At 39.6% G+C, this 23700-nt stretch overlaps 2 protein-coding genes across 8 annotated transcripts in view; one reads left to right on the top strand and one right to left on the bottom strand.

The window, feature by feature from the left end:
• Positions 1-737: 737 nt before the first annotated feature.
• On the top strand, positions 738-9611 carry LOC113154895 (T-complex protein 11-like protein 2). The gene is made up of 10 exons (XM_026349322.1): positions 738-844; positions 1694-1784; positions 1907-2036; positions 2148-2268; positions 2377-2597; positions 2902-3038; positions 3580-3761; positions 4527-4708; positions 5134-5303; positions 6582-9611. Exons 2-10 carry the CDS (start codon positions 1706-1708, stop codon positions 6812-6814), a joined length of 1455 nt encoding a protein of 484 aa, XP_026205107.1. The 5' UTR covers positions 738-844; positions 1694-1705; the 3' UTR covers positions 6815-9611.
• Positions 8330-23700, bottom strand: part of anks1ab (ankyrin repeat and sterile alpha motif domain containing 1Ab) — a 35235-nt gene continuing 19864 nt past the window's right edge. For 2 of the 7 annotated variants that reach the window (XM_026349318.1, XM_026349319.1), the window contains 9 exons: positions 23005-23151; positions 20953-21060; positions 19632-19802; positions 18280-18417; positions 18013-18084; positions 17688-17771; positions 17419-17556; positions 16388-16564; positions 12060-13675 (listed from right to left, as the gene is read on the bottom strand). In XM_026349318.1, coding sequence (XP_026205103.1) covers positions 13556-13675; positions 16388-16564; positions 17419-17556; positions 17688-17771; positions 18013-18084; positions 18280-18417; positions 19632-19802; positions 20953-21060; positions 23005-23151 — 1155 coding nt within the window. In that variant the 3' untranslated portion in view covers positions 12060-13555. Of the gene's footprint in view, positions 13676-16387; positions 16565-17418; positions 17557-17687; positions 17772-18012; positions 18085-18279; positions 18418-19631; positions 19803-20952; positions 21061-23004; positions 23152-23700 lie in introns of all 7 variants that reach the window. The other 5 variants (XR_003298077.1, XR_003298076.1, XR_003298075.1 and 2 more) reach the window with 5 other exon arrangements.

Raw genomic sequence — 23700 nt, 5'->3', positions numbered from 1 at the left:
CAGTTTCAGTGTCGACATCATCTAACTTTTAATGTTTTAGCCCTCAGAAAGAAGATCCTTTCTAGCACTCAAAGTTGTTGTGCACTGTGCAGAAATAAGCCAACAACAGCATTCCTATATTATAATAACAGTATTCCTATAATATGTTTGCATGGCAAATGAATGAAAAGTGTATTTTTTTAATTAACCTACATTTATACTAGTACCTACAATTGACATACATATTTCTTACACTAACCTTAGCTGATTATTTATTTTATAGTTCACTAACCAACACTGGTGTTACCGAAAAATACATTTGAGGGCTTTAGTCATGTCCTGTATTCTGCACTGTGGAAACAGGACATTTCCAGCTGTTGCTGTCACACAATGGTTTCAAATAATGAAGTGTTTATACAAACAATCAGCTGTTTTCTGTTTACTTTCATCTCAACACCTCTGGACTCGGACAGAACAAACAGGTTTGTTGACATTTGGTTTTAAACGTACACGGAAACGTGCAGTAGGGACACGCCCACTGTTTACGTTCAACACCGGATCAAACCATTTGAAACGGTCCCCTTTCCATTTTCTGATGGATAAATAAACGCACATAAGGAGTTTATACCCACGTGTATATGACGATTAAATACTCCTTACTCCTAAATACTCTAACTTTTAATTTATTTGGTTTTATTTTGTTTTAGAGACAACCCCATACCTCGTTGAGAATGGTTTGTCCCGGGTTTAACCCGACCGTTGACGTCGCTGCCGTACGTCGGGTTTAAACGGTTGTTACCTTCCGTGACGCGCCACAACATTAATTCTCTTCAGAATAATTAATTCATCTAAATATCAACACCAGGTAAGTTTACCTCTAAACAGAGGTCTTATTTTATTTAAAGTGCTATTTTAGCGCTTCTTCGTTTCGTACCGTGCCGTTTTGAATTACGTGTTTATGAATGAGTTACAGTTTACTGGAGTTGGATTAAGTGCAGCTGGTTAACGAGACCTCATTAAATACAAATAAAAGCCCTGAACTCCAACTCTAACAAAAGTTATACTTATAAAAGGTGTAAAGTTTAAATAAGAGTGCTCCAACTAACTAAAAAAGGTATTATCACGATATTCCGGAAACCCAATGTGATGTGTTTAATTATTTTTGTCCCTCTAACAGCACTAAATATACTACTGGGGTTTATTATGCAGTTGTATTAAAAACAAAAATAGACTTTCATTTAAATATTATTCTAACATACAATCCAATACTAGAAGCTACATTGCATTCTGAATGGGGCTTTGTTTTGATAATGACCATTTATTTTAGGATCCAAATGCATTTTGGATTTCACAATATTTCTAAACGGTGGTACTTTTATATACTGAAGTAAAGGTTTTATTGTTTTTCACTGTAAAAATCACTTTTACATTACACTACATTTTAGTATCAAGGTAGTATATCTGATTCATGTTAATATTTTAGGGAATTATTAATTACATAAGCATACATTAGCTAAAACAACAGAATAATAAACACATCATCATCACAGATCTTTACAGGTTATTATCAAGAAGCAGAAAATCTTCACCTTTTATGAGCAAGATCTTTCATATGTTGCTAAAAAACAGTACAATGATTAATTCATTAAAAAAGTAATGGCTGATTAGTTTTCCTTCACTTGTTTAATCAACTAAGTGTCATTTAAATGTCCAGTCTTTTAGTGAAATGCCAAATCAAAGAGATGAAGAAGCTGATGATTCCCCCATAGACCTTCCCTGTCTGGAAAAGCTCGACTCTCCTTTAGGTAGGGAGTTTTATTATAGCCGTTACTGTTTTCAGGCACGTTCTGGGACCATTAGTAATTGAATTATTACCATCGTGACAGTTTTAATTATCTGTGGGTGTGTGTGTCCTGTCTGGTGTCAGGGAGCCCACCTACTGCCTCATTATCCAGTGTGATGGAGCTGGAAAACTGTGTTTCCAACCTGAGCCTCGCACATGAGATAGTGGTGAACAGAGAGTTCTGCTTCAAACCCAGGAGCCCTCCCTTAGACAGGCAAGAGAAAAAAAAACAACACTAAACCACAATTAAAGCGGCCTCGGCTATTCTTGTTCACAGAATTAATTGAGAGTTTAGTGTCTTTTTAAACCGTTTTTCCTTTTATAGCCTGGAGAGCAGAGTAACAGAGATTGTTCACCAGGCGTTCTGGGACGGTCTTCAGGAGCAGCTGAACAGTGATCCTCCAAACTACAACCATGCTGTCATTCTGCTGCAGGAGGTCAAAACAGTAAGTCAGTAATTCAGGTCCTAAATGTCTCTAAAAAGCCCGTAGAATAAGAATGGGTTTGTAGTAATGAAGACAACACTCTTAAGTACAGTGTTTGTTTCCCATTAGATCCTTCAGTCCCTGCTGCTGCCCAGACACGTCAGACTGAGATCTCAGCTGGACGAGGTGCTGGACATGGCGCTGATCCAGCAGGAGGTAGATCACGGAGCTCTGGACCTTCACAGACTGGCAGGATACATCATCAGCACCATGGCATCTTTGTGTGCTCCGGTGCGTGACCCAGATGTGAGAGCACTGAGGGACCTCCAGAACCCTGTGGATCTCCTGAGGTGAGGGGGCCAGTTAATATCATTTTTAAAGTACACGCTTGTGTCTGATGGATCAGTAAATCTAGTTCTAATTTATTTGACCCATACCAGACTGATGTCATGTATTAGTCCCTGTTTGTTTTGGTTGAAGTTTTCAGCCAAGTTTATTTCCATGCTGTCATTGCTAAACCACATTATGTAAAGCATGTTAAATGCAACTTTGCTCAACAATTGCTGCAGATTAAATATATCATTGCTAGGTGGTTGGAACTTTAATGGAAGGTGCTGCTAAAACCAAAAGTCACCCTCTCTTCTCTTCTCCTAGAGAGATCTTCCGTGTCTTAAGACTGATAAAGACCGACATGGTTAACTTCACCATCCAGAGTTTGAGGCCTCACCTCCTGCAGCAAGCTGCTCAGTATGAGAGGGCCAAATTCCAGCAGATTCTGGACAAGCAGCCGGGTGAGGATGGTGCTTAAATCTCTTACCTGTCAGTGAGTGATAGATGATGAAGGTAACTTTAACTGTCATTTATGGTCATTGGTCATTTCAGGTTTCTCTAATAGATAAGGTAAGGAGCTGGCCAGCCAATCTGTAAACTCTGATATTATTCTTCCCAAGTACAGCAGGTTAATCAGAGTCACTGGCAAAGTGACAACAACACTCACAAAGTCATTTTAGCTGGAGTACTAAATATATATTAATAAAAAGTCATGTTTTCCTAACGCTGAATTCTGTTTTCCATCATCATCAGCAGTATTTTTTCTTAATTGCATTTCTCAGAATAAATGAAAGGTGCAATAAATTATATTCATCTTTAGACTTTGTAAGCCCACTCTTTCCTATCTTCTGTTCAAGAAAACAACAATATATCTATCCTCACATAATTTAAAACAACTCATCAATCTAGTAATTCAGTGGCATTGCAGTTTATCATCGCAACTGCTGAGGTTTGAATTTGTGCACACATCTTATTAAACATGTATTTTATCATTTCTTTCAGCTTCTCTGGATAATACCACCACTTGGCTTCAGGCAGCAGCTTTAGAAGAGGCGTCGGCCATCAGAGCTCAGTCTGATTCACCCAGTCCAGACAGCCAAAGTCCTGTCAGCGCCACCGCTGTCCTTAACCGAGCCTACATGCGTTTGCTACACTGGGACCCACAGAACCAGAAATATCCTGAGGTCAGCCACAGCCTGCAAAATTACATCACTACCTCTTTCATCTGAGTGATATTTTATTGATTATGAGAGAATATTTACTTCTCATCACTCTGCTGCATTTTCAAGCAATGTGACAATGCATTAGAGCTCATGCTGTACAACAGTGGTTCACATTCGGATGAAAGAAACTCAAGAACATCCGCATCACACATCTCGTCATGTGTTTAGTTGGTCTCATATTAAACTGACTGTTAATTAACACTGCTAATTATATACACATAGTAGTCATTATTACCCCAAGATAATGTTTGTATTCCACTGAATCAGGGATTTTTAAATTGCTTGGTCAAGTTTGCATTTGTTCTACTACACAGAGTAGCTGAAGCTGAACGCGTCTGTCATTTTATAAATACTCTCACACCAATTCTAACCATATATTTGTTACTTTTAAATGTTTATTATAACCATTTATTATCCCTTTTTAGCCTAACCAGCTTTAACAAGTAACTATTCATATTATATTTGTAAATGTTGTTCACAATTTGTCAATCTTTTAGTTTGTTTTAACGTAAAATATTAACTTTTTATTTATTACTGCTTCCACTTAATTCAGAAATTCTTTTATTTTCCAGATGAGCTTTAAGTATCAATGCTCTGGGTTCTTTATAACCAAAGTTAATCTATATATACCTGCTGGATTTCTTCTGAAAGGCTGATATTAATGCTGACAAGTTCCCTGTGATTAACTAGAAGACATGTGACCCTGATCCTGATCTCCACACACAGACTGTGCTGATGGACCGAGCCCGCCTGGATGCTCTGGCCCAGCGGCTCCAGATGCTGGTCCTGGAGGTGTCTGTGCTGCTCCTGGCCGACTCTCAGTGTGGGGCCATCGTTTCCTCCCTGCAGGGGTTTGTAGGTAAACTGAGGCAGTCCGTCACTGTCCTGCTGGAGGGCAGTCACACCAGGTAAGAGGAGGATGTGGTGATGCATGTACTCGCTGTCATGGGGAACAGGTATTGTATGAGAAGGAAACCAATGGCGGTGACAGGAGGCAACTAGCTTGTCAGAACAGATCCAGCTAACCTCATTCTTTCTGTTCAAGAGAAGCCCCGTCAAGATTAGTGGATAAATGTGGAACAGCAGTTTATGATACTGAAGGTCTCCTTGCAATCTGGCCACACTCTAATTTCCCCCTTAACAGTCGTTATTAAAATGTAATTTTAAATCTAAACCTCTTTTGAGAGACCTAGATGTTATTAAGATGTTATTTATCGACTTCTATGAGTCCCAGGATTCTTTGCTCAGCACTGCTTATAAATGACCTCCTCCCCATTACACATGTAATGAAGTGTGTTGGTGATTTGACTTATGTGGCTTTCTGCTGCTGCAGGGAGGCTGACCTGAGGAGGGCGCTGCTAGGGCTTGGTGAGACGGTACTGCAGCAGGTGAACGAAGCACTTAGCCACGCAGGAGCAACGCTGCCTCAGGAGAACCAGGATCTGCTAAAGGGACAAATTTCTGACCTGTGGAAGCAGAATCACCCTGTCCGCACACTCATAGGTCAGACGATTAATTCACTTTTCATTTACGCTGTGCTGTAGAACATGCTCTTCTTTCACAGTGTTAACCTTTCAAAGGTATGGGAAATACATTTCGATAAAGAAATCGCAGGAGCAATTTCTGTTATCAACAGCATTTTAGCTCTTAAACACAGTTCTCTATAAAAAAATAAACACCTCTTGGAGATTTTTACCTTTTATACATTTCAATGTAATGAAAGTAATATGCATTTTCTGAAAGTGGACATTGTTATTAACTGCATATGCATTCATGTCATATAAATGTGATGCTGCTTTGGCGAATTATCTTTCCACATTTGAACAAGTTCTTTTTTTTTCCTCGTTGCAAGGCTCCAGGATTTCTCTGTGTTTTGCTACGTTCATTTTACGCTCTACAGCAGTTGTTCTATGTACAGTTTCTTCTAACTCATCCACAAAAGCTTGTAACTCCTTCCAAGGAGTCGCAGTTGTGTTGGTGGTCTTGCTCACAGAATCATCTTCTGGCACAGTCGCTCAGTTTTTCAGCCATACTCCTTCCATTTCTTAATGATGCCTTTAACTGTGCTCCAAGAGATATTCAGTGACTTGGAAATGTTCCTGACTTGTGATTTTCAATAGCCTTTTTGTGGAGTTGCTTGGAGTGTTCTTGTCTTCATGGTGTAGCTTTTGGCCATGATACTGATTCACCTTAGTCTGAACTTCCAGATACAGACTATAGTATTGTAGTAGTATTTATACTACAGTGCATCTGTACCCAGGTGTTCTCCATTTACCTCACTACTGAAATCAAATGGCTGCACCAACCATGACTTATGTGTCACTTCTCAGTTTTATATTTTAATTAATGTAGATTTTAGATTTAGTTTGTAGTTTTTCAAAAGCTGCTTCTAGTCACCTGTGTTTAAATGTGGTAACAAATAACAGGAAAAACCTGAGAGAGTGAATTATTTTTATAGACACTTAACTTTAATTCAGATAACCTTTGGTTGTCGTTTGTATTCATAACCAGTTCATTTGTAATGTGTCAGAACTTCCAGGCAGATAAAAAAAAAACAATATAATATATAGAATATATTGAGATTCAGAAAAGGTTGTATACGTTTTAGACTGTGCGTCTTCAAAATGCCATTTTTTCACCATTTTGACTGAACAGGAGGGACACACGTTATAGTCTCATTCAGTCTTAGTTATATCTGTCCACCATGGATGTTTTTAAACTTGAATGTATGCTGCTGCTGAGGCTGACGTCCTTCCTTTTCTCTCTCTCGATCAAACACAGGAGAAAGGGTACAGGGCTTCCTCCAGGCCATGCTGAAGGGCGGCCCCACTAAAAGGAGTCCAGAACTGCCTGCTCCCCTCAGGCATGTCAGTGCTGAGCTAGTAGAGCTGGGGACGGCCTTTGGGCGAATCGTCCACTTTAACCGAACCGTCTTTGGTCCCTTCTATGCACCCATCCTCAGGAAACTGCTGTTCCCATCAGGAGAGGCCGAGACCGGGGAGGACTCACGCTAGACTGAAGGTGACCCAGTCACCTCCAGTGACCTTAACATAAGCTGCCATGTGGCACTGAACGTGTGGCTTTAGAGTGTAAATACAGTGAGACGAGGCAACTGAAATAGGGCCAAGAGCATCCTTCTATTGATACATTAATATTTCTTCCTTTGTTGATTACAGGAGACATTTGCAGCCTCCTAAAAAAATGTGTTCTTATATTATATATTTTGCTACAGTATAAGGCAGGTACTGAATTATTATTAGAATGCATCTTAACTGCATGTTTGAGTGCATAAAACATTAGAAAACACATTGAACCTCCTGCAAGAACCACTCGTGTGATGGATTTGTTCTTAACTACCATGTACGAGCGATTTAAGAGAATTTATGGCTTTTATCAATTTAATTTTTTCTATGACAGAAACTGGATTAATTAAAATATACAGCACAGGCGATATAACAAAGTTATTTTTTAGAGTTTAGTGATTTTATTGACATATTTTAGCAAAGCAGCTTCTACATGTTTGTATAAACTAGCGCAGAGGCATTTTCTCCCTCTTCTCTTTGTGTCTGGACGCAGATCAGTGTTCAGTATTATCTCTGTACCTGAACCTGAATCTACTGAAGGTTGGAGTCTCAGTCATTACTGTATAGCATAGGCTATTTTTCATAGAGAGTTTTAATAGAAAGATGTTTTTTGGGTTTATCTACCTGCAGCCTGAACCTTCTCATTTCTGTCACAGCACAGCGCTGCTCTGATCACACGTCACTGACAGATGGACCATTAATATTTTCTGTCTTCTACTGCATCAAATTGGGCCCGTCATAGTTTGCTGATTTTTGACAGCAAAATGGTGACACTGCCAGATGAAAATATTTTTACTCAGGTCTGACATTTCAGATATATTGATTTATGATTTTATTTTTCTTTAATCTTTATTGTTTCTCTTAGTTGTGACAGATCTGAACGACAATTTGCCTTTTGGTTAACTCTGGCCCATTTATAGTTATGTTTCTTAATGTGTGATATCAAAAGTAAATTAAAATTGACCACAAATCAAGCTACATTTTTAGGGACATTATTGAAAATTACAATTTAATCTCATGGACGCACAGCATCTCAAAACCCGGCCGCACTAATCAACCCCAAACGAAGCGATAAGCGACAAATCTGAGCAGCTAAGAGTTTGAATGAACAAGACCAAAGCAGAAAAGTAGGAGACACTGAGGACAACAACATGAAAATGTTCTTGCATGAGGTTCATTGTGTTAATGGAAATGCAGGAGGAATAAATAGCAGTGTGTTAATTAGAAATTTGAGAGTCAGGACCAAGTTTAATATTGAGCTACCGGTAAAACTTCTTTCTTGACTTTCCAAGATAAAAACTCTCAGGAAAACAAAGTACCAAAGAAATAATGGTGATAGTTTGTAAATAGTGGTGTGTTGTAATATGTAGGTAGTATGTTTCTGTTAACAGAGGTTTATATACAGGATAACTTTCCATGGCACTTTTTTCTGAACTCAGTGGTTGACTGTTTGTTTTGTTTTGCTGCACCTTTGATCATGAACCAAGAATATACTCAGTGTTTCCCCTACACTAGTTTGAATTAGTGGGGAGGTGGGCTAATTTGTAAACACCTAATTTGAATTATCTCATTGAATTTAGTGCAAAAACTTATGCTGCATACACTTTTAATGGGCTAAGCTAAATACAAAAAAACATAATATTTAATAAGGTTCAGATTTATTCTAGGGGGACACTGCTTTCCATTTATTTCCATGCAGAGCGACAATCATTTATCAGACTCTGGGGTATGTTGCATAATCCACCACAGTGAACATGACGTTTGTATTAACTTTTGTTATATTATTGCTGAGTGTAATGCAGTATAAACACAGATTGTTATGAACAGTCTGCATCACATCACAAAAATAATGCATCTCGGACAGACAAGATGTTCACTGTGATGGTCTGAAAAGCAAGAGTCAGCCAACCTATTTTAATGTCATACAAAAATAAATATACACCAATCAATGCCTGCAATGGCAGCTAAAATACATAAAACTTCAAAGAACAGTTTGCATGAGAGATCTGTTTTGATTAAGTAGGCTAAAACTCGCTCTAACCACTCATAATGTTCCTTTATCTTTGTCGTCTTCACTACGGCAGCGAGCACAACCGCTTAGACGAGCTGCACAAGTCACAGAACTAGAAACGGTTTCTGAAAAATTAATGTCTGGCAATGTGATAACAAACATTTCCTGCTGTTTAAAAGGACTTTTCACAGTCTTCAAGGACTCTTAGCTATATGAAAGAAATACATGTTGCATCATAATAAAAACTAAAATATCCTTAGACATTTAAAAATATAATCTAATACTGTAGAAAAGAGCATCAATTTAGGGTAATAACTGATAAGACTATTAATTTATTACAGTAAAAATGAAGCAGGCACATGTCACTTCCTGCTACCATTTTAGTTTAATTTGTGAATTTTCTTTTTCTTTTAAACATTGTGCAAACTAAACCATTTTTTCTTCTACATAGTCAGAAGGAGCATCTTGGAAATGTTTAGCTTTGCGACTTTAATGCAAGATAATATTAGAAACACAACTGAACTTACAAACTGAAGTTAATTGTTTGTTGAGATTAGAAGTAGCACCACCCACTAATCTCTTCCGCAGGGGAAACACTGAAGGTATAATTGTACAATAATTAATTTTCACGTTATAATTGTCACTTTAAGTTTTACACAGTTGGTGTAGTGTTTCTTTTATTACTCAACCATAAAACAAATCAATGCTTACAACAGACTTGAAAGGGATTCTTTTGTCATTGTATTATTTAATTTCATTAATATAATATTGCTTTGAAATTTGAAACAGTATTGTATTTTCATTGACATACTCTGTCCAAAAACATGGGCAAAGCATTGTATGCTGGTACAGTTTTTTTTTTTCTTCTCTACGTTTTGTCACATTTCTGTTTTCCTTTTAATAATTCCCACAGTTACTATCTCCAATAGACCTGAATCGATAGAAATGCTCATTAATGGTCTATATCATTAATGTTCTACAGTGCTCTAAACTTTACAGTACCTACAAGACAAGATCAGACAGTCACATGGAGGCCAGGAAATAGACTTGACCTTTCTGACTGAACTTTCACAAGACAGGAGTGAAACACAGGTCCTGTTTAGCCAGTGATGTGGGACAACAGGTTAACTTTAATCTGTGTGTTAGGATTCATATCAGGGGCAGTGAAGGAGCAGGGGATATACAGAGTGAGATCTAAATGTCAGAGTAGCACTGGTTGGCCCTGCACGTTGCATAAGGCTTACCTCTCTTTTTTCTCTCTCTCTCTCTCTTTTCACTGCTCTGCCCTCTAACTCAACACACGCAAACACACTCACATCGGCTGCTCCCCTTCAACTCACAGCTTGGTATCCGGAAACTTGAACGCTGGGGTGAGCTACACAAGGAAAACACCAATGTTAAAAAGACTGGAACATGCACAGCCAAATCATGCCACCAAAACTTGCTTTAAATAGCTGCTGCTCATTAAAGTGTAATGCTTTTATATTATGCATCCATACTAGAGCAGGTTGTCTTGGTGACACACAAAGTGCAAAGAACGTACGTGATGGAAATGCTGGGAGGGATGACGACAATGGAAACATGGAGGGATGGAGATGAGTCGCTGTATCGGTGTGTAACGAAGAGAGGGAACATAAAAAGCAAGTGGCAGATGAGTTAGAGGAGACGAGACACTGCTACAGTACATACAAATACTGCTCAGGCCAAGTGCATCAAAGGGTACAAAACAGAAAAACACTGCCAACATGCATCGTCAGTGGAAGCTAACAGTTAACAGTCAGAACAGAGTGGCAATGACGCAGCCACGGTACCGCACACAGACCAGTTACATCTTCAACAGTCAGTCTTCTGGAGAGAAGCTCAATACCTCACATCTACTGCAGCACACACAAACAAGGACAGTGGCCAGTGATGTAACAGTCCAAACTCCCATGAGGACAGACAGGAAAAGAAGGCATACAGCACGCACAGCAGGTAGTGCACACAGGGGGAGAACCCACAGATATGTGTCGACTCCACAACGAGCATTTTTGAGTCACAGTGCAGGAGGAAAGTTTTTTCTTTTTCTTTTTTTTTTTTGTCTCTTTAAAAAAAATAAATAAATGGTGGTCACGTTCTCAGCATCACAAATCCATTCACATTAACACGACACCAGAGCAACATTTAGATTTGGCTCTTTTAATGTAGTGGAATTAAATCTTTTCACTGCTGTTTATTTTCAAGTGGCATACTATGCGTGTGTACTGTACCTAATTCTAAATTGGTGTGAAACAGCACGAATACCTCTCCGTGTAATCATTATAATAGGATGCTATGTTGGGGAATGTGCACCAAACTGTGCTCGGGGCTCATTAATACACTTGAGTCAAATTAAGTTATGTCAAGGACTGTTTTTTTTTTTTTTTTTGATTACTAAAATTGTGAAACGTGGAACCAGTGTCAGTACACTCATTATGTGTGTGTATTTTTTCTTTTTTTTTTTTGCCTCTGGTTGTATTAATGTCAGGATCTTTCATGATCCCTTCTTAATCAATCTAGCTCAAATATCTCAGTCAGACCCCAAAACGTATCACAAAATGCACTAATGTCCTATTTGCACCATAAGAAAACAAAAAGGTTTTAAAAGGGATAGTGCCATGTTTTAAAACAGTGTTGTTGTTTTTTTTAAATTGACAAGAAGAAGATGCTGTGATTTGCAGTCTCTCAGTGCTACCATGAATGCTGAGAGGCACAGGGCAGTAGGCTACAAGGCCAGAGCACAGACTCTCATCTGGACAGAACTGTACCATCGTAAGAATAACCTCTCTCCAGCCAGTCAGTCAATTTGTTACACCAGGAAAGTGGTGTCGTGTCTTTTTTTTTTAGTCTTTTAGAAGCAGGGTGGAGGCGTGCAGTTTTTGGGTGGTGGTGGTGTTCAGGGGGTCAAGGGGACGGATGGGGCTTTAGTTGATTATACATAACCCGAAATGATATAAGGCTGTTGTCCTTGGTAAAGTGTAGGAAAGTTGTCCTCCTGTGTGTGCGTTCGTGCACACAAGGGTTCAATAGTTCTTGGTCCGTTTGAGTTCAGACATCAGTGACAGATTCACGATCCATCGTGTAATTATGACTATTGTACAAATGCGTAGAAAAAAAAAATAGGTTGTTTGTTGCAGGTTTGCCGTTTTGTCTTTCACTGATTATTAGTCCGTCTTGCATCCCATGCTAGCAAAGCAGCCTCTTCATAGTGCCTCACAGTGGTAGATGCCTGGTAAGACAGGACAGGCTACAGATGGAGAAAGAAAAAAGTAATAACTGTCTTGAAGCAAAACAGCCAAACAATCAAATAAGTCACTAAATTAAAAATAAAAGTGATGCTGAAAAAAAAAAAAAAAAGAAAATAACTCAACAGATTTGAAATCTATATTTTCAGTCTGGGTGAATTAACAGGGCTTATTGAAAGTCAACTTTACAGATTTTCAACTGGATTCCTGTGGTTTGAATGGTGTTAAACCTCTCTCTAATTTGCCTATAATTAAATATCTCTGTATATTAGTAGTAGAGTAATATTTTACTACCGGGAAGGCAGAGGAAGGTGTAACACCACTCATATACATGTTATACAGTAACATAGGAAGCCCGTTGAAAGTCAGTGAAATTGATGAACGTTTTTGATGATACTTTTATTTGATTTCTTGCAAAGAGTTAGGTTAGTGAGACAAGTAAAACTGATGCCACTCGCATCTGTGTGGGAAATACGAAGCTAGCCCCATCAACAGGCTAACTTAGCCTCGCATAACCAGTGGATCATTTTTTTTTAGAAAGTGTTGTTTTCCTGATTCTTAATCAGTTTTTCAAAATGTCCCAGATCATTTGTGTGACCGCAAGTTGTTTCCTCCTCTTTCCAGTCGGTATGTTAAGCTAAATTAGCCAGTTGCAGGCTTCCTTTTGTATTTAACATTCAGATCTAACATCTAACATTTGCAAGAACACAAACGGCTTATTTAAAAAAATGCTGAACTTTGCTTTTAGTAGTTTAAAACACTAACCTTTTGGTATTGTAACCTTGGTTCAGTTTTACCATTGATATAAAAAAATAACAAATAAAATAAATAATAATAATATTGAACTTATTAATAACTACAAGTGTAGATACAGAGCAAAATTAAAATGATAATGCTTGTTTTGATTGTTTTTTAAAAATGGCCTGAAAGAGTAAGAATAATAAAGATGCAACCTCTGGGAGCTACCAGGGATTTGGAGGCAGATGCAAGTTGGCAGGAAGAGGAGGATGAGGAAGAAGAGGCAGTTTGGTTGAGAGAGCAGGGCCACTGTAAAATGAGATCAGTCCAGGATCATCCGTTCCAGGGTTCCACCATTGGCTGCAGCAGCAACAGGCGAGGGATGCTGCCAGGGGTGATGGGGAGGCACGGAAGAGCCGCGGGAGTGTTTGTCATGGCGGGTAGGAGGTTGGTGTGGGTCTCTGGGCAGGGCAAAGGAGGGTGCAGGAGTAGGCAGCCCTGAGGGTCGCTATACCATCACAGTGAGAAGGCACAGGGCTCGCATGTATATAAGACTGTGTGTGTGTAGTGTGTGTTAGAGAGATCAATGGAGAGCCAGATGCAAAGGAAGAGGAAAGAAGTACGGGGGGGTTGTTGAGGGGCAGCTGTGGGGATCCGGCCTCAGAATATGGTGGTCTCGTACTTGGTGCTGACGGGACGCCTGTTGGAGTCTCGGTGGTCCAAGAGCCAGGTGGTGCTGCCCAGGGACTGCATGTCTGCGTCCATCTCCAGGGGGTCGATCTGCCGGGGGAAGGGAGGGAGGAGGGACGAGAGGAGGGCGTGAGACGAGCGGCAGTGGAGGCCAATGCGCCACACTGACAAGTCCTCAGCTCACACACGTGCATGTGGATTAGAGGTACAGTCCGGTGATCATGTTATAATCACAGACACTCAGGGCTTAATCCACAACATGGATGATGTCTGACAGAAAATACACTCAGCCTCTGTGAGGCGCGGCAGTAAAAGCAAAGCTACAACCCTCTGGGAGTAATATATGTACTGATTAGCATATTGAAAGCAGCATGTGCACTACAACTGTGGCTACTGTCATAACAAAAGCAATCAAGACAAACCATTCTTCTTAAAGTTTGCTCATTAGTTTAGATTTAAATATGAATAAAATCTCAAGGTAGACATTAGGAAATGTATGGATGACACCTTCAGCGTGTTTAAAGGATGAACACACACTACAAATCCAACAGAGACAACAACCATCTTATGTATGACCACTATGGAATAAATCCTGACTCAGTTTAGCCAACAAACCTCTTAGAGAAGGTAAGTCACATCGAGAAACCCTCTCTTCCCTGAATGTGTTTGACCACAGCCCCTAAGCTAACTGCAACTTCAAATTTACAAATGCAAGATGAAGATGAGAGATGAGAAAGTAAAGGGATGAGGAGAACGTTTATGGTTGAAATATTAAGAATCACAAAACACGGAGGCCAAGTGCACCGCGGCACCCTGACAGCAAGAACGAAAAGAAAGAAGGGAGGGGTCGGTGTGTAAGCGGATGTGTGATGAGTAAGGGTTGAATAGAGGAAAGGAAAGAGAAGGACCTGGACTCCAGGGCTAACAGAGTGCAACGGGAGGAAGGAAGGACGGTGGGTAGTACACGTGTGACAGTGACAGCAGCGGCATTCAAGCAGAGGGGCACCCTGGGAAGCAGGAGGACCAAGAAGACAAGAACAAAGACATGTTAAAAAAAAACAAGAGAAAAGAGGGACAGAGCATTTAAACGCACTGATTGTGCAACGATGAAACCCAGTAGGAGCAGATCATCACCTGTTCAGAGTGAGAGAAGGGGAATGATTCAGAAAAAGTATTCTATCTTGGGTTCTCGTAATTGACAATTTGCTGAACTCTACCATTATCCAATCACAGCTCAGCACCCGTAACGAGGCACGGCAGGCCTGTCACACTTTCTCCACATTGTGTGCATCTTGGAAGGCTGGAGAATTGGAGGGGGTTATTTTAGCCTTTTAAAACACAAGAGCCAAAGTGCAAGACCGGCTTTAAGACTTTACTCTTTAAATACAGTATCATGTAGTGATCGTCCGATATACAAGTATACATTTTTAGAAAGCAGGGAGGTCTATAGCCAATTTTTAATGCCCAGATGTTGCTATTTCTCTCTCTCTGCATCAGCTAAAATACAAGTATTAGATAAATACAAATGAGACATAAATAAATGAACATTTAAAATATCTGAATTATTTCCAAATCAGAAGAGTAAAACACCAATGACCTACACTCCATCCTGTCCCTGAACGCTCCAACAGCATTGCTGCTGTGATGAATGATCCTCCGCGTTATGAAGTGGACATGATAGACCCCCTCACTACTAGACCCCCGTCAATATTTAAAGGAGGAAATCTGGGATGCATGATTTTTTTTATCTGCAGGCGGCAGTGAGCCACTGTGACAATGAAATTCCTGGAACTTCCTGCAGAGGTGGGACTTTTCTGTAAATCTGTATCTGTAAATCTTCAGTTGCATTTGCATGAAATTCTGCCAGTGTAGGCTGCAGATGTGTCTATACACAATTTTGTTGTAAAGCAAATCACCTGCAACTATAAAAAACTAGGCCAGAGACAATCATCCCAAATAACTTATGATGGAACTGGAAAACAAATAGTGTATCTACAAAGTGTGGGGCTTACGCTAATAGTCAACTGCCCCTTAGGGTTTTTCTCTTTATGTCTGTCACAGTTTGTTTAAAGATATGATGAGTATTTACATAACAATAAAAAGCTTGCAGATTGCAGCAGATTGGAGTGTCCCCGCTTCTCGTCTAAAACCTAAACAACCAGCCAGACTCATTATGCAGCTCTGTAATTACTCCATATATTATCCTTACAGGCAGGTAGTACGGCAAAGTGATTTGTGTCTCTGCCTGATCATGTGGCGCAGCAGCGAGCGTGCTCGTGGCTGCAGCGCTCTCAGGTGACAGTGATCACTGAGTGCTCATTATATGTAGCCTGAGAGGTCAATGCATCAACACATGGCTCAGGGTAACCGTTAACATTTACGCAACACACTAAATCAATAGTGAGGAGGCAATGGATGGGACCAACCAGCAGGCCCTGGTTGAAACGTCTGAGGAGGAAATCGTATCACCTGCCTGAGAGCAGCAAAAATATCTATTCATCATGTTTCGTGTGTGCACAAAAAAAAATTCTCCCATGACTGGAGTGACTCAGAGTTGGGGGGTGGGCGAGATGACTCATCACTTTCTATCATACACAAAACCTGTCCACGGGTGGGTTCCCATTGGGGATTCAGTGGCGGGGAAAAAGTCGGTCACGAGGTCTGTGCACCTTTTCTGAATTCTGATTGTACAGCGTCACGTTCCTTCTCTCCCTCTGTCCTTTTAACAAGTCGAGCAAACGCTCACAAACCCACAGAAACACAAGCTCACTGTCATTTTAGAGTTCGTAGGGTGGTACTCACTGCTGATCTCCGCATGCTGCTCCACGACTGAGATACGGGGCGGCTGATTTTGGTCTCAATGAACTCTGAGCCCAGAGATGAAGGGGGGACATAGTGTCTCGCCCTGGACTGCACTGCCATCTGATAGGCCACCTCAAAGGCCTGTCCCAGTGTCAGGATGATCTCATAGGTCTGTGTCTGTGTGAATCAAAAGATGGTTCAAATCAGCAAATACAGCAATGAAAACAAAAAAAGCTCCCATTTCAGGTGGTGCTGATCTTTTGGTTCTACAACGGATTTTAATGAAAATCTTCTGTATGTATAATGTCCAATATAATGACTTAGTTTCAACATGTTATTTGGATACTGTATTTCAATATTTTGAATTACCATCATTTTAGTTGGCTTGTAAATGCTTGTTTTCCAGAATTTGTTGTTTGAAATCACACAAATGCAATGCTTAGCACACAAAGGCTTTGCTCTTCTCATTGTTATTATAATTACTTTGCATAATTATCCACTGGCTCTCAGTTGAATATCAAACATGTTTTTAGAGCGAAGCTAAAGTTGCACAACGTACTGTGTTAAACAGAAATAAGTGAGGATTAAAATGTGTGCTTTGCTCTTGTAAAAACCTTGATCAGTCCATTTAAAACTGGCTCTACAGTGATCCAGCTGTTAAAGAAAAAAGGCTGTTGTCGACCTTTACACAAGCTGAGGCACAAATTACAACATGATATGTGCCTGTATGTGGAAATGCCATGCATAGCGGGAGTGGAACTTCAATCAAGCCGTTTGATGAGCCAATCAGGAAAACAATGTCCATCAGATGGTGCATGCTGCTTTAACTGTGGGGTTCTCAACATCCCACAAAGCGATCTTTGTTTTTTTCTAAATCATTCAACAGTGAATTTACAGAGAGATTTCAACATGTTTCTATTAAATCAAGTAAAAATACACAAGACAAATGCTGAGTACACTATATATCCATTACATAGGGAGTAGAGGAGAAGTGAATGAGGTGTGTTTGAGCTACGTAGCATGTTACTCACCACTTCCACAGTGCTGAAGACGTGACAGAAGTGGTGCCCGCTCTTCAGATCCTTGGTAATGTAAGCAAAAGTGCAGAGGTCATCTGGGTCCTGGGCAGCGCATGAGATGTTTCTGATCTCATGCTCTGCAACTATGGTCTAATGAAGACAGGAAGGAAGTGAGTGCTAACTGGAAATCATCCGCTAATGGAGGCTGAGAGAGTCAACTGTGGTTGTTTAGTTGGACAGATCAATAAACACAGACACGCACAAACACACTTTCCCATTACCTTCGTGGCTGCATCAATGAACTTGACCCCTCTGTAGGTAATGGACAGTATAACAACTGGACCCTTTTTTGAATCCTTTGATTTCTGCAAAGAACACGGTAAAAAAAAGTGAGACCCAAGAACGTAGTAGAACAAAAGATGAGGATGAACGATAAATGTGAATATGACAGATTGTGATCAGTAATAGAACAACTGTGCACTGTGTACCCTCTTAAACCATGTCTAAGACAGTTGTCGTTTAATTGCTGTAATTTATTACTTTTTATAAATAAACAAAAAAGCTCTCAGAGCAAGTGAAGAATATATTTTTCAGTAATACTTGTACCCTAATTTTAGCACAGGCATCTTGTGTGGACTCAATCCCTCGTAGATCCCTGATTATCATTGATCCTAGATACTAAGAGAAAGAATTAGAAACAATCAGAACATCATTTTAACATTGGTGCCCACAGCCTACAAGTTACTACACAACATAATTAAATATTCAGGTTGGCCTATTTTATAGTACAATTTTAAATAAACACTTACATTTTTTAATTCTGTAATCTACATTTTAAATAGTTTAATGTGAAGGCGGCTCAACGCGACTTACAGTTGCCTCGTACCCGCAGGAGTCCAGGATGAGTTTCTCAGGCTGGTGATGCCAAGCGGACACCGTGGCGTAGGTAGCAGAGTGGCTCGGGGGCCGGAGGTTTAAACGAGACTCTTTGTGACGTTCACTATGTCTGTCCTGGAGAAACACAACGTCAACAGTAGATGACCATGAAAACGTTGTAGACGCAGGTCACAAATTAAGGACAGAGGCTATTCACTGCGTATTATGTATTAGACTAGAAGTGAAAAGCAGATTCCACTGCTAAAACTTGTAGCTACACTACAAATACAAATTTGTCAAGTCGAGCTGATGAGATAAAAGACTTCTGACTCCTGGACATTTGTGTGAAAGCAACTGAAGTCTGCCTGGTCAGCACTTTAATGTAAGTCCTTTTTTATCTGCTGCTATGCTCATAAATATTCATGCGCTGGATTGGGGCTTTAGGCCATTGTAGTCTGTGCTCAGCTCTTTTATAAATCACTTGTCAGAGTAAAATACATTAATGACAATCCACTAAGCGTTTAGGAAAATGATAAGTATTGATTCGACCCAGGGTAGTGCAGTCGTACAACGTTTCCCTTATAGATGCTTCTCTGCGTTTTCTCTTTAGCCCCAAAGAGTCAGAAACAATGCACGCCAGCTGGACTGCGTCGCTGTAGCAGTCTGACCTTTTGCAAATGGTAAACTCTGATCACAGAGTTATTCTTAGCTGATTCTTAAAGCATAAGTGAGGAAATTCAGGGAGGCACATGCAAACTGGATTCATGTCACTGAAGGAACACTAGATTGGATTTTTATTATGTTTAGTTTTAATTTAGAAGTTCCTCCTCCTAAGTGCTTTTCAGATTTAAGGGTCTGAGGACGGGGGTGTTTAGTCGATTGGCACAAAATTGTTATATCTGATACTGAGCTGTGTGAATAAACCTGATTGATCCTAGAGGAAAATTAAATGTGAAATCAAATTCATTGGGTGGCGATAAATAGTGCAGTGCTTTAACGTTATATTTGTCTAAATTAATCATTGTATGAAAATCTTCATTAAAACCTGGACATATATAAATTAAAAACTTACAGCAGCACTAATGGATGGCCAATAATTTAACCTTCAGGATGACTCCACAATCCACAATGACTATACACAATAAGTCACAAAGCACAAAAGGCATAGAGCCCACCATACATGACTGCAAAGCAAATGCTGCTCATTGATTGAAAAATATTGTCGCATTAACCATCACCCATAATTATGTTGCCATTTTAAATGATTACAGTCTAACGTTGTTGTTCTTTGTCAGCTCCACCAACTTGTGTGACTAACACTTGGAGATGCAGTGAAAGGAGGAACTCACTACAGAGCGCGGCCTCTCACTGTATGACCGCAGGGACACGCTACAGTCTGGGTCGACTCCTCTCCGCCTCCGGTCCGACTCAGTCAGGGGCAGGAGCATGTCCATGGAGCGACTGGTGTAGGGATCCATCTGACTGAGGGGAGACGTGGTCTGGGACAGGAGGTCGTGAAACTGCCACGCACACAAAGACATCACAGACACAGCACAGATTAATGATTTGACAGCACTGTCTACATGGGCTAGTTTCCCTGATCTGCATCCAAGCTTAATCCTCGACAAGAGGGCCTCTTCCCCGGAGATTCTCCTCTATTCTTTGAATCCCAGTTTAATCTGCCTGGGAAATCAGCTCTGAGTATTTAACTGTTGTGATCATAATAATATTAAAAGAAATCATTCCAAAATTAGATTTCCACCGCAGAAGGACAAAGATTCATTTCCCCACAAAATGATGTTGGCACACATTAGAAGTATATGTGATGTAATCTCTGTTTTAATTGTTGTTCAATAAGAAAAATAACTGTGATATTATCGATCTCTATTGAAATATTGGACAATTTTTATCTCACATTATATATAATTTAAAGCCATAACTGGCACTAAATATGGGTTATACTGAGGGCACATGCAGAAACCACCCTTCTAATTGGGCATGTTGAGCACATCCAATCTATTACACAAATTAGCGCTGACAGTATGTTTCTGGCTTTTAGTGGCTAAATGGCAGTGCTAAAATTGGTGAGGTCTGATTCACACTTTGTGCTGCTGTGAAGTGTTTTAGATGAAAACAGACTTCCTGAATTGTAATTTAAATTCTAAAAAGAGTAGAAATCAAATTAATAGTAATCTAATGAACAGGATTTCCACATGTTCATAAAGTTAAACTTACTGCTTTTTGAAACATTCAATACTACACAGAACGCAATTAAATACCAACCAAAGTATCAGTGATAGCTACCAAAGATATCAATTAAAAATATTATTTATTACTGATTTAACTTGACCTGAACCTTGATAAACAGCAGAAAACAGATGGATAGATGCTGTATCTGCTGATTTCTATCTTAATGGGTGATGTTGTTACATTTTTCTTTAAAAATACCAAAAACTTTATTCAATTATCAAAAATAAATGGATTAAACTGACTTCATATTAAGTGCAAATAAATTAATTGACCAATTGTTACAGTTCTACTTGGATAAACCTAATTTAAAAGTAATAGATTTATTCAAGGTCTGCACACATAGCATCAAAAAATAAATTACATTACTGCCTGCAACAGGTAAAAACAAATATCTAACAAATACAATAAAATGTGTGTTACCATGATTGGGGACAGACGACGGGACTTAGATGGAGCCTCTTCATAAGGTCTCTCTGCTAGTGAGGCAATGATCCTCTTCCTGTGGCCTAAGGGACCAATCTTAATGACCTAGAGAGGACAGTGTTGGAGCAAGTCTGTATTAAGTCTTATTAATACATCATGTGCAAGAATGTACCTAAACTAAGCTGATACAGATATTTGAAACACACTGACACAGAGTTGGTGGCATGCACCCCTCACCGCCAGGCATCCGCAAGCAAACAGCAATGACTCTCCTCAATAATTCAGACTCAATCTGTTTTGCCATAAGCTTTAAGTACAGCACTGTCTCCGTCCCGGGACACTCCATAATTCAAGAAGCATTTTTGGACATAGAGCTTAAATAACTTGGTTATTTATAGGAGGGTAACATGTAATTTTTAAATAATCAAGTGATTTGCAGATAACTGCGTTCATTTATCATAATTTATTGTTTTAAAGTATTTTAACGCTGCGAGTTTCGATGCCACACATCTTTCCATGGTGTCTGTGTTTCTAAACATTTTACACATCATAGCAGCTGGTTTGGCTAAAATCCCCAGATGAAGAACCATAGTTTAATTTTATGGAGTCCAAACCCATTATCTCAATACTGTATATTTGCATAATTGGCTATTAGCATTGATGCTCATCCTGTAGAAGTGGATATGGAATGATAAATGTTACATTTGCAATTATGTTGCGCTGTGTACAAAATATTTCAAAACAAGTTCATATGGCTCTCTGTCTGAAGGCTTCAATTATTCATTCAATGAGAGTCAGAGGGAAAAAGAAAGGCGACCGGTCTGTACTGTGGATCTCTGGTGCCGTTTCCACTATTTTCATGCACAAAATCCCACAGAGACCAGTTTTCATGAGGTGTGTGAATTAGGAGAAATTCTAAATAGTAATAAAAGGCCATTGAGATTATATGGGAACATAAACCAGCTTGTAGATCATCTTGGTCAGTGAACGATGCTGAAGTGGATGTGGGAAATGTAATGGGCGAAGCAGGTTCTGCCAAGATGCTCTGAGGCAGTTCTTCTACTCTGCAAACTGATTGTAATGTGCCCTGCTCTCACACCCTTCTTGGTGTACTGCATAGCAGGCTGCTGGACACCATCCCTCACACACTGCATATACAGCGTGTTTGGCTGCTGCTGCAGCTGCTGCTGGTTTCTGCCATTTGGCCACTGCTGACTTTGTGCTGTTCACAATCGGACACGCATTGAAATGCTGCTGGTGTACAGGACGTGGGAAAAATGTGATGGCTGTAAACAGTGCTTATTAACCATATCAGATCATTTATGTGGATTGACTGCCTACACAAGACTGGTAGTTACCAGTGCGAGCAAGTGTAAACTGTGAACACTGCTGCCAAGTAGTTACAGTTTACAGTGGGGTAACAGTTCCCCAATTAAGTATCAACAGTGAAGGTTTTGACTGATAGACTTCAATTTCAACTCTGTAAAGCTGGACACATGTTGAAAATGTTCGGGTGAAGATTGTTTGACAGGAATCATCTTCAGAAGCCAGATGAGACACAATGATTTAGTATTTTACAAAAAAATAAAGACGTTTCTTTGACCTTAACAGCTTTTAAAGCCCCAAAACAAGCACGCCTTTGTAATTACGAATTATCATAAAATGTCACACTACTTCCATGAAGATAAAACCAAATTACATATTTTCCAGTCATCACTCAGCACACTGCTCCTTAATTTATGTTAGTTATCTTCTACTTACTAACATTGAAAGAGTTTAAGCACTCTAATGGATGCAAATGCTTCCATTAGGGGGCTTCTGTTATTCAAGCTTCACATCTTTCCTAACCCCACATCACTGATAAATCCTGGTGGCCTGGTGATTAAGGAGACCAGTATAAGAACTGGTCCAAGGTGTCAACTCATACAGAACTTTCAGAATGTAAAACAATTTTCAAGCAATTTCCTGCTCACCCATCATCTGAAAGAGCCAAAACAAACAAACAAGCAAAAAATAATGGGATAAAAGGTGTAAGTCATGGCTTCCTACATTGATGATCTCCAGCTCCCACAGGTTTTTAACACACTCCAGTGTGCGGTAGCCGCTTGAAAGGAAGTTGGGCAGATATTCATGTAGGCCAAGTCCATCCAGCCACGAGGCGAGAGATGTGCTGCCATCACAACCTAGTGCTTTTACCTGCAGAAAGGGAGACAATAAACATGATGCAAAACTGTAAAAAGGACATAATGGTAAATAAGTCTATTGTATATATAGTTGTTTTTCCTTTGTGCCTGTAATTCTACCTACTGAAGGTGGACAAGGCTGCTGCTGTTTTTGCTGTGAACACACATTCAATTTGATAAAGATCTTGAAACTGACATGATAACATCAAATACCTGCAAAACCTAATGGTACTGAAAAGCAAATATAAGCACCATTAGAGGCTAAACTCAGTGCTTACCAGAACTGCTTAACATCAGCACTGTCACTGTGAGTGTGTTAGCTGGCTGATGTTAGCATTGAGCTCAAGAGTTGAATTATCGAGCATCTGCATTTAAGAAAACATCATAACTCTGAATAAAATTCAGCTTTTTTTTTTTAACTGTAACTCGTACTGGGGTACTAATTACTAATTCTACTCAGGATTATAACCCACTGTGTAGTTTGATGCCATTTTTAGTAAGGCACCCGTCATGCTCTTTTGATTTGTTTGCCCCCAAACCTTCAGTCTAAAAATGTTTTTCT

The sequence above is a fragment of the Anabas testudineus genome, chromosome 5, assembly GCF_900324465.2.
Source record: "Anabas testudineus chromosome 5, fAnaTes1.2, whole genome shotgun sequence".
Taxonomy (NCBI): domain Eukaryota; kingdom Metazoa; phylum Chordata; class Actinopteri; order Anabantiformes; family Anabantidae; genus Anabas; species Anabas testudineus.
The sequence above is the reverse complement of the archived record's forward strand: the minus strand, read 5'-3'. Positions and strand labels throughout refer to the sequence as shown.

Bases quoted from the DNA above. Each gene is read 5' to 3' on its own strand.
- LOC113154895 (XM_026349322.1), top strand. From the start codon at position 1,706: ATGCCAAATCAAAGAGATGAAGAAGCTGATGATTCCCCCATAGACCTT. The intron at 2,037-2,147 runs GCAAGAGAAAAA...TTCCTTTTATAG, and splicing joins AGGAGCCCTCCCTTAGACAG to CCTGGAGAGCAGAGTAACAG. The intron at 3,762-4,526 runs GTCAGCCACAGC...CTCCACACACAG, and splicing joins AGAACCAGAAATATCCTGAG to ACTGTGCTGATGGACCGAGC.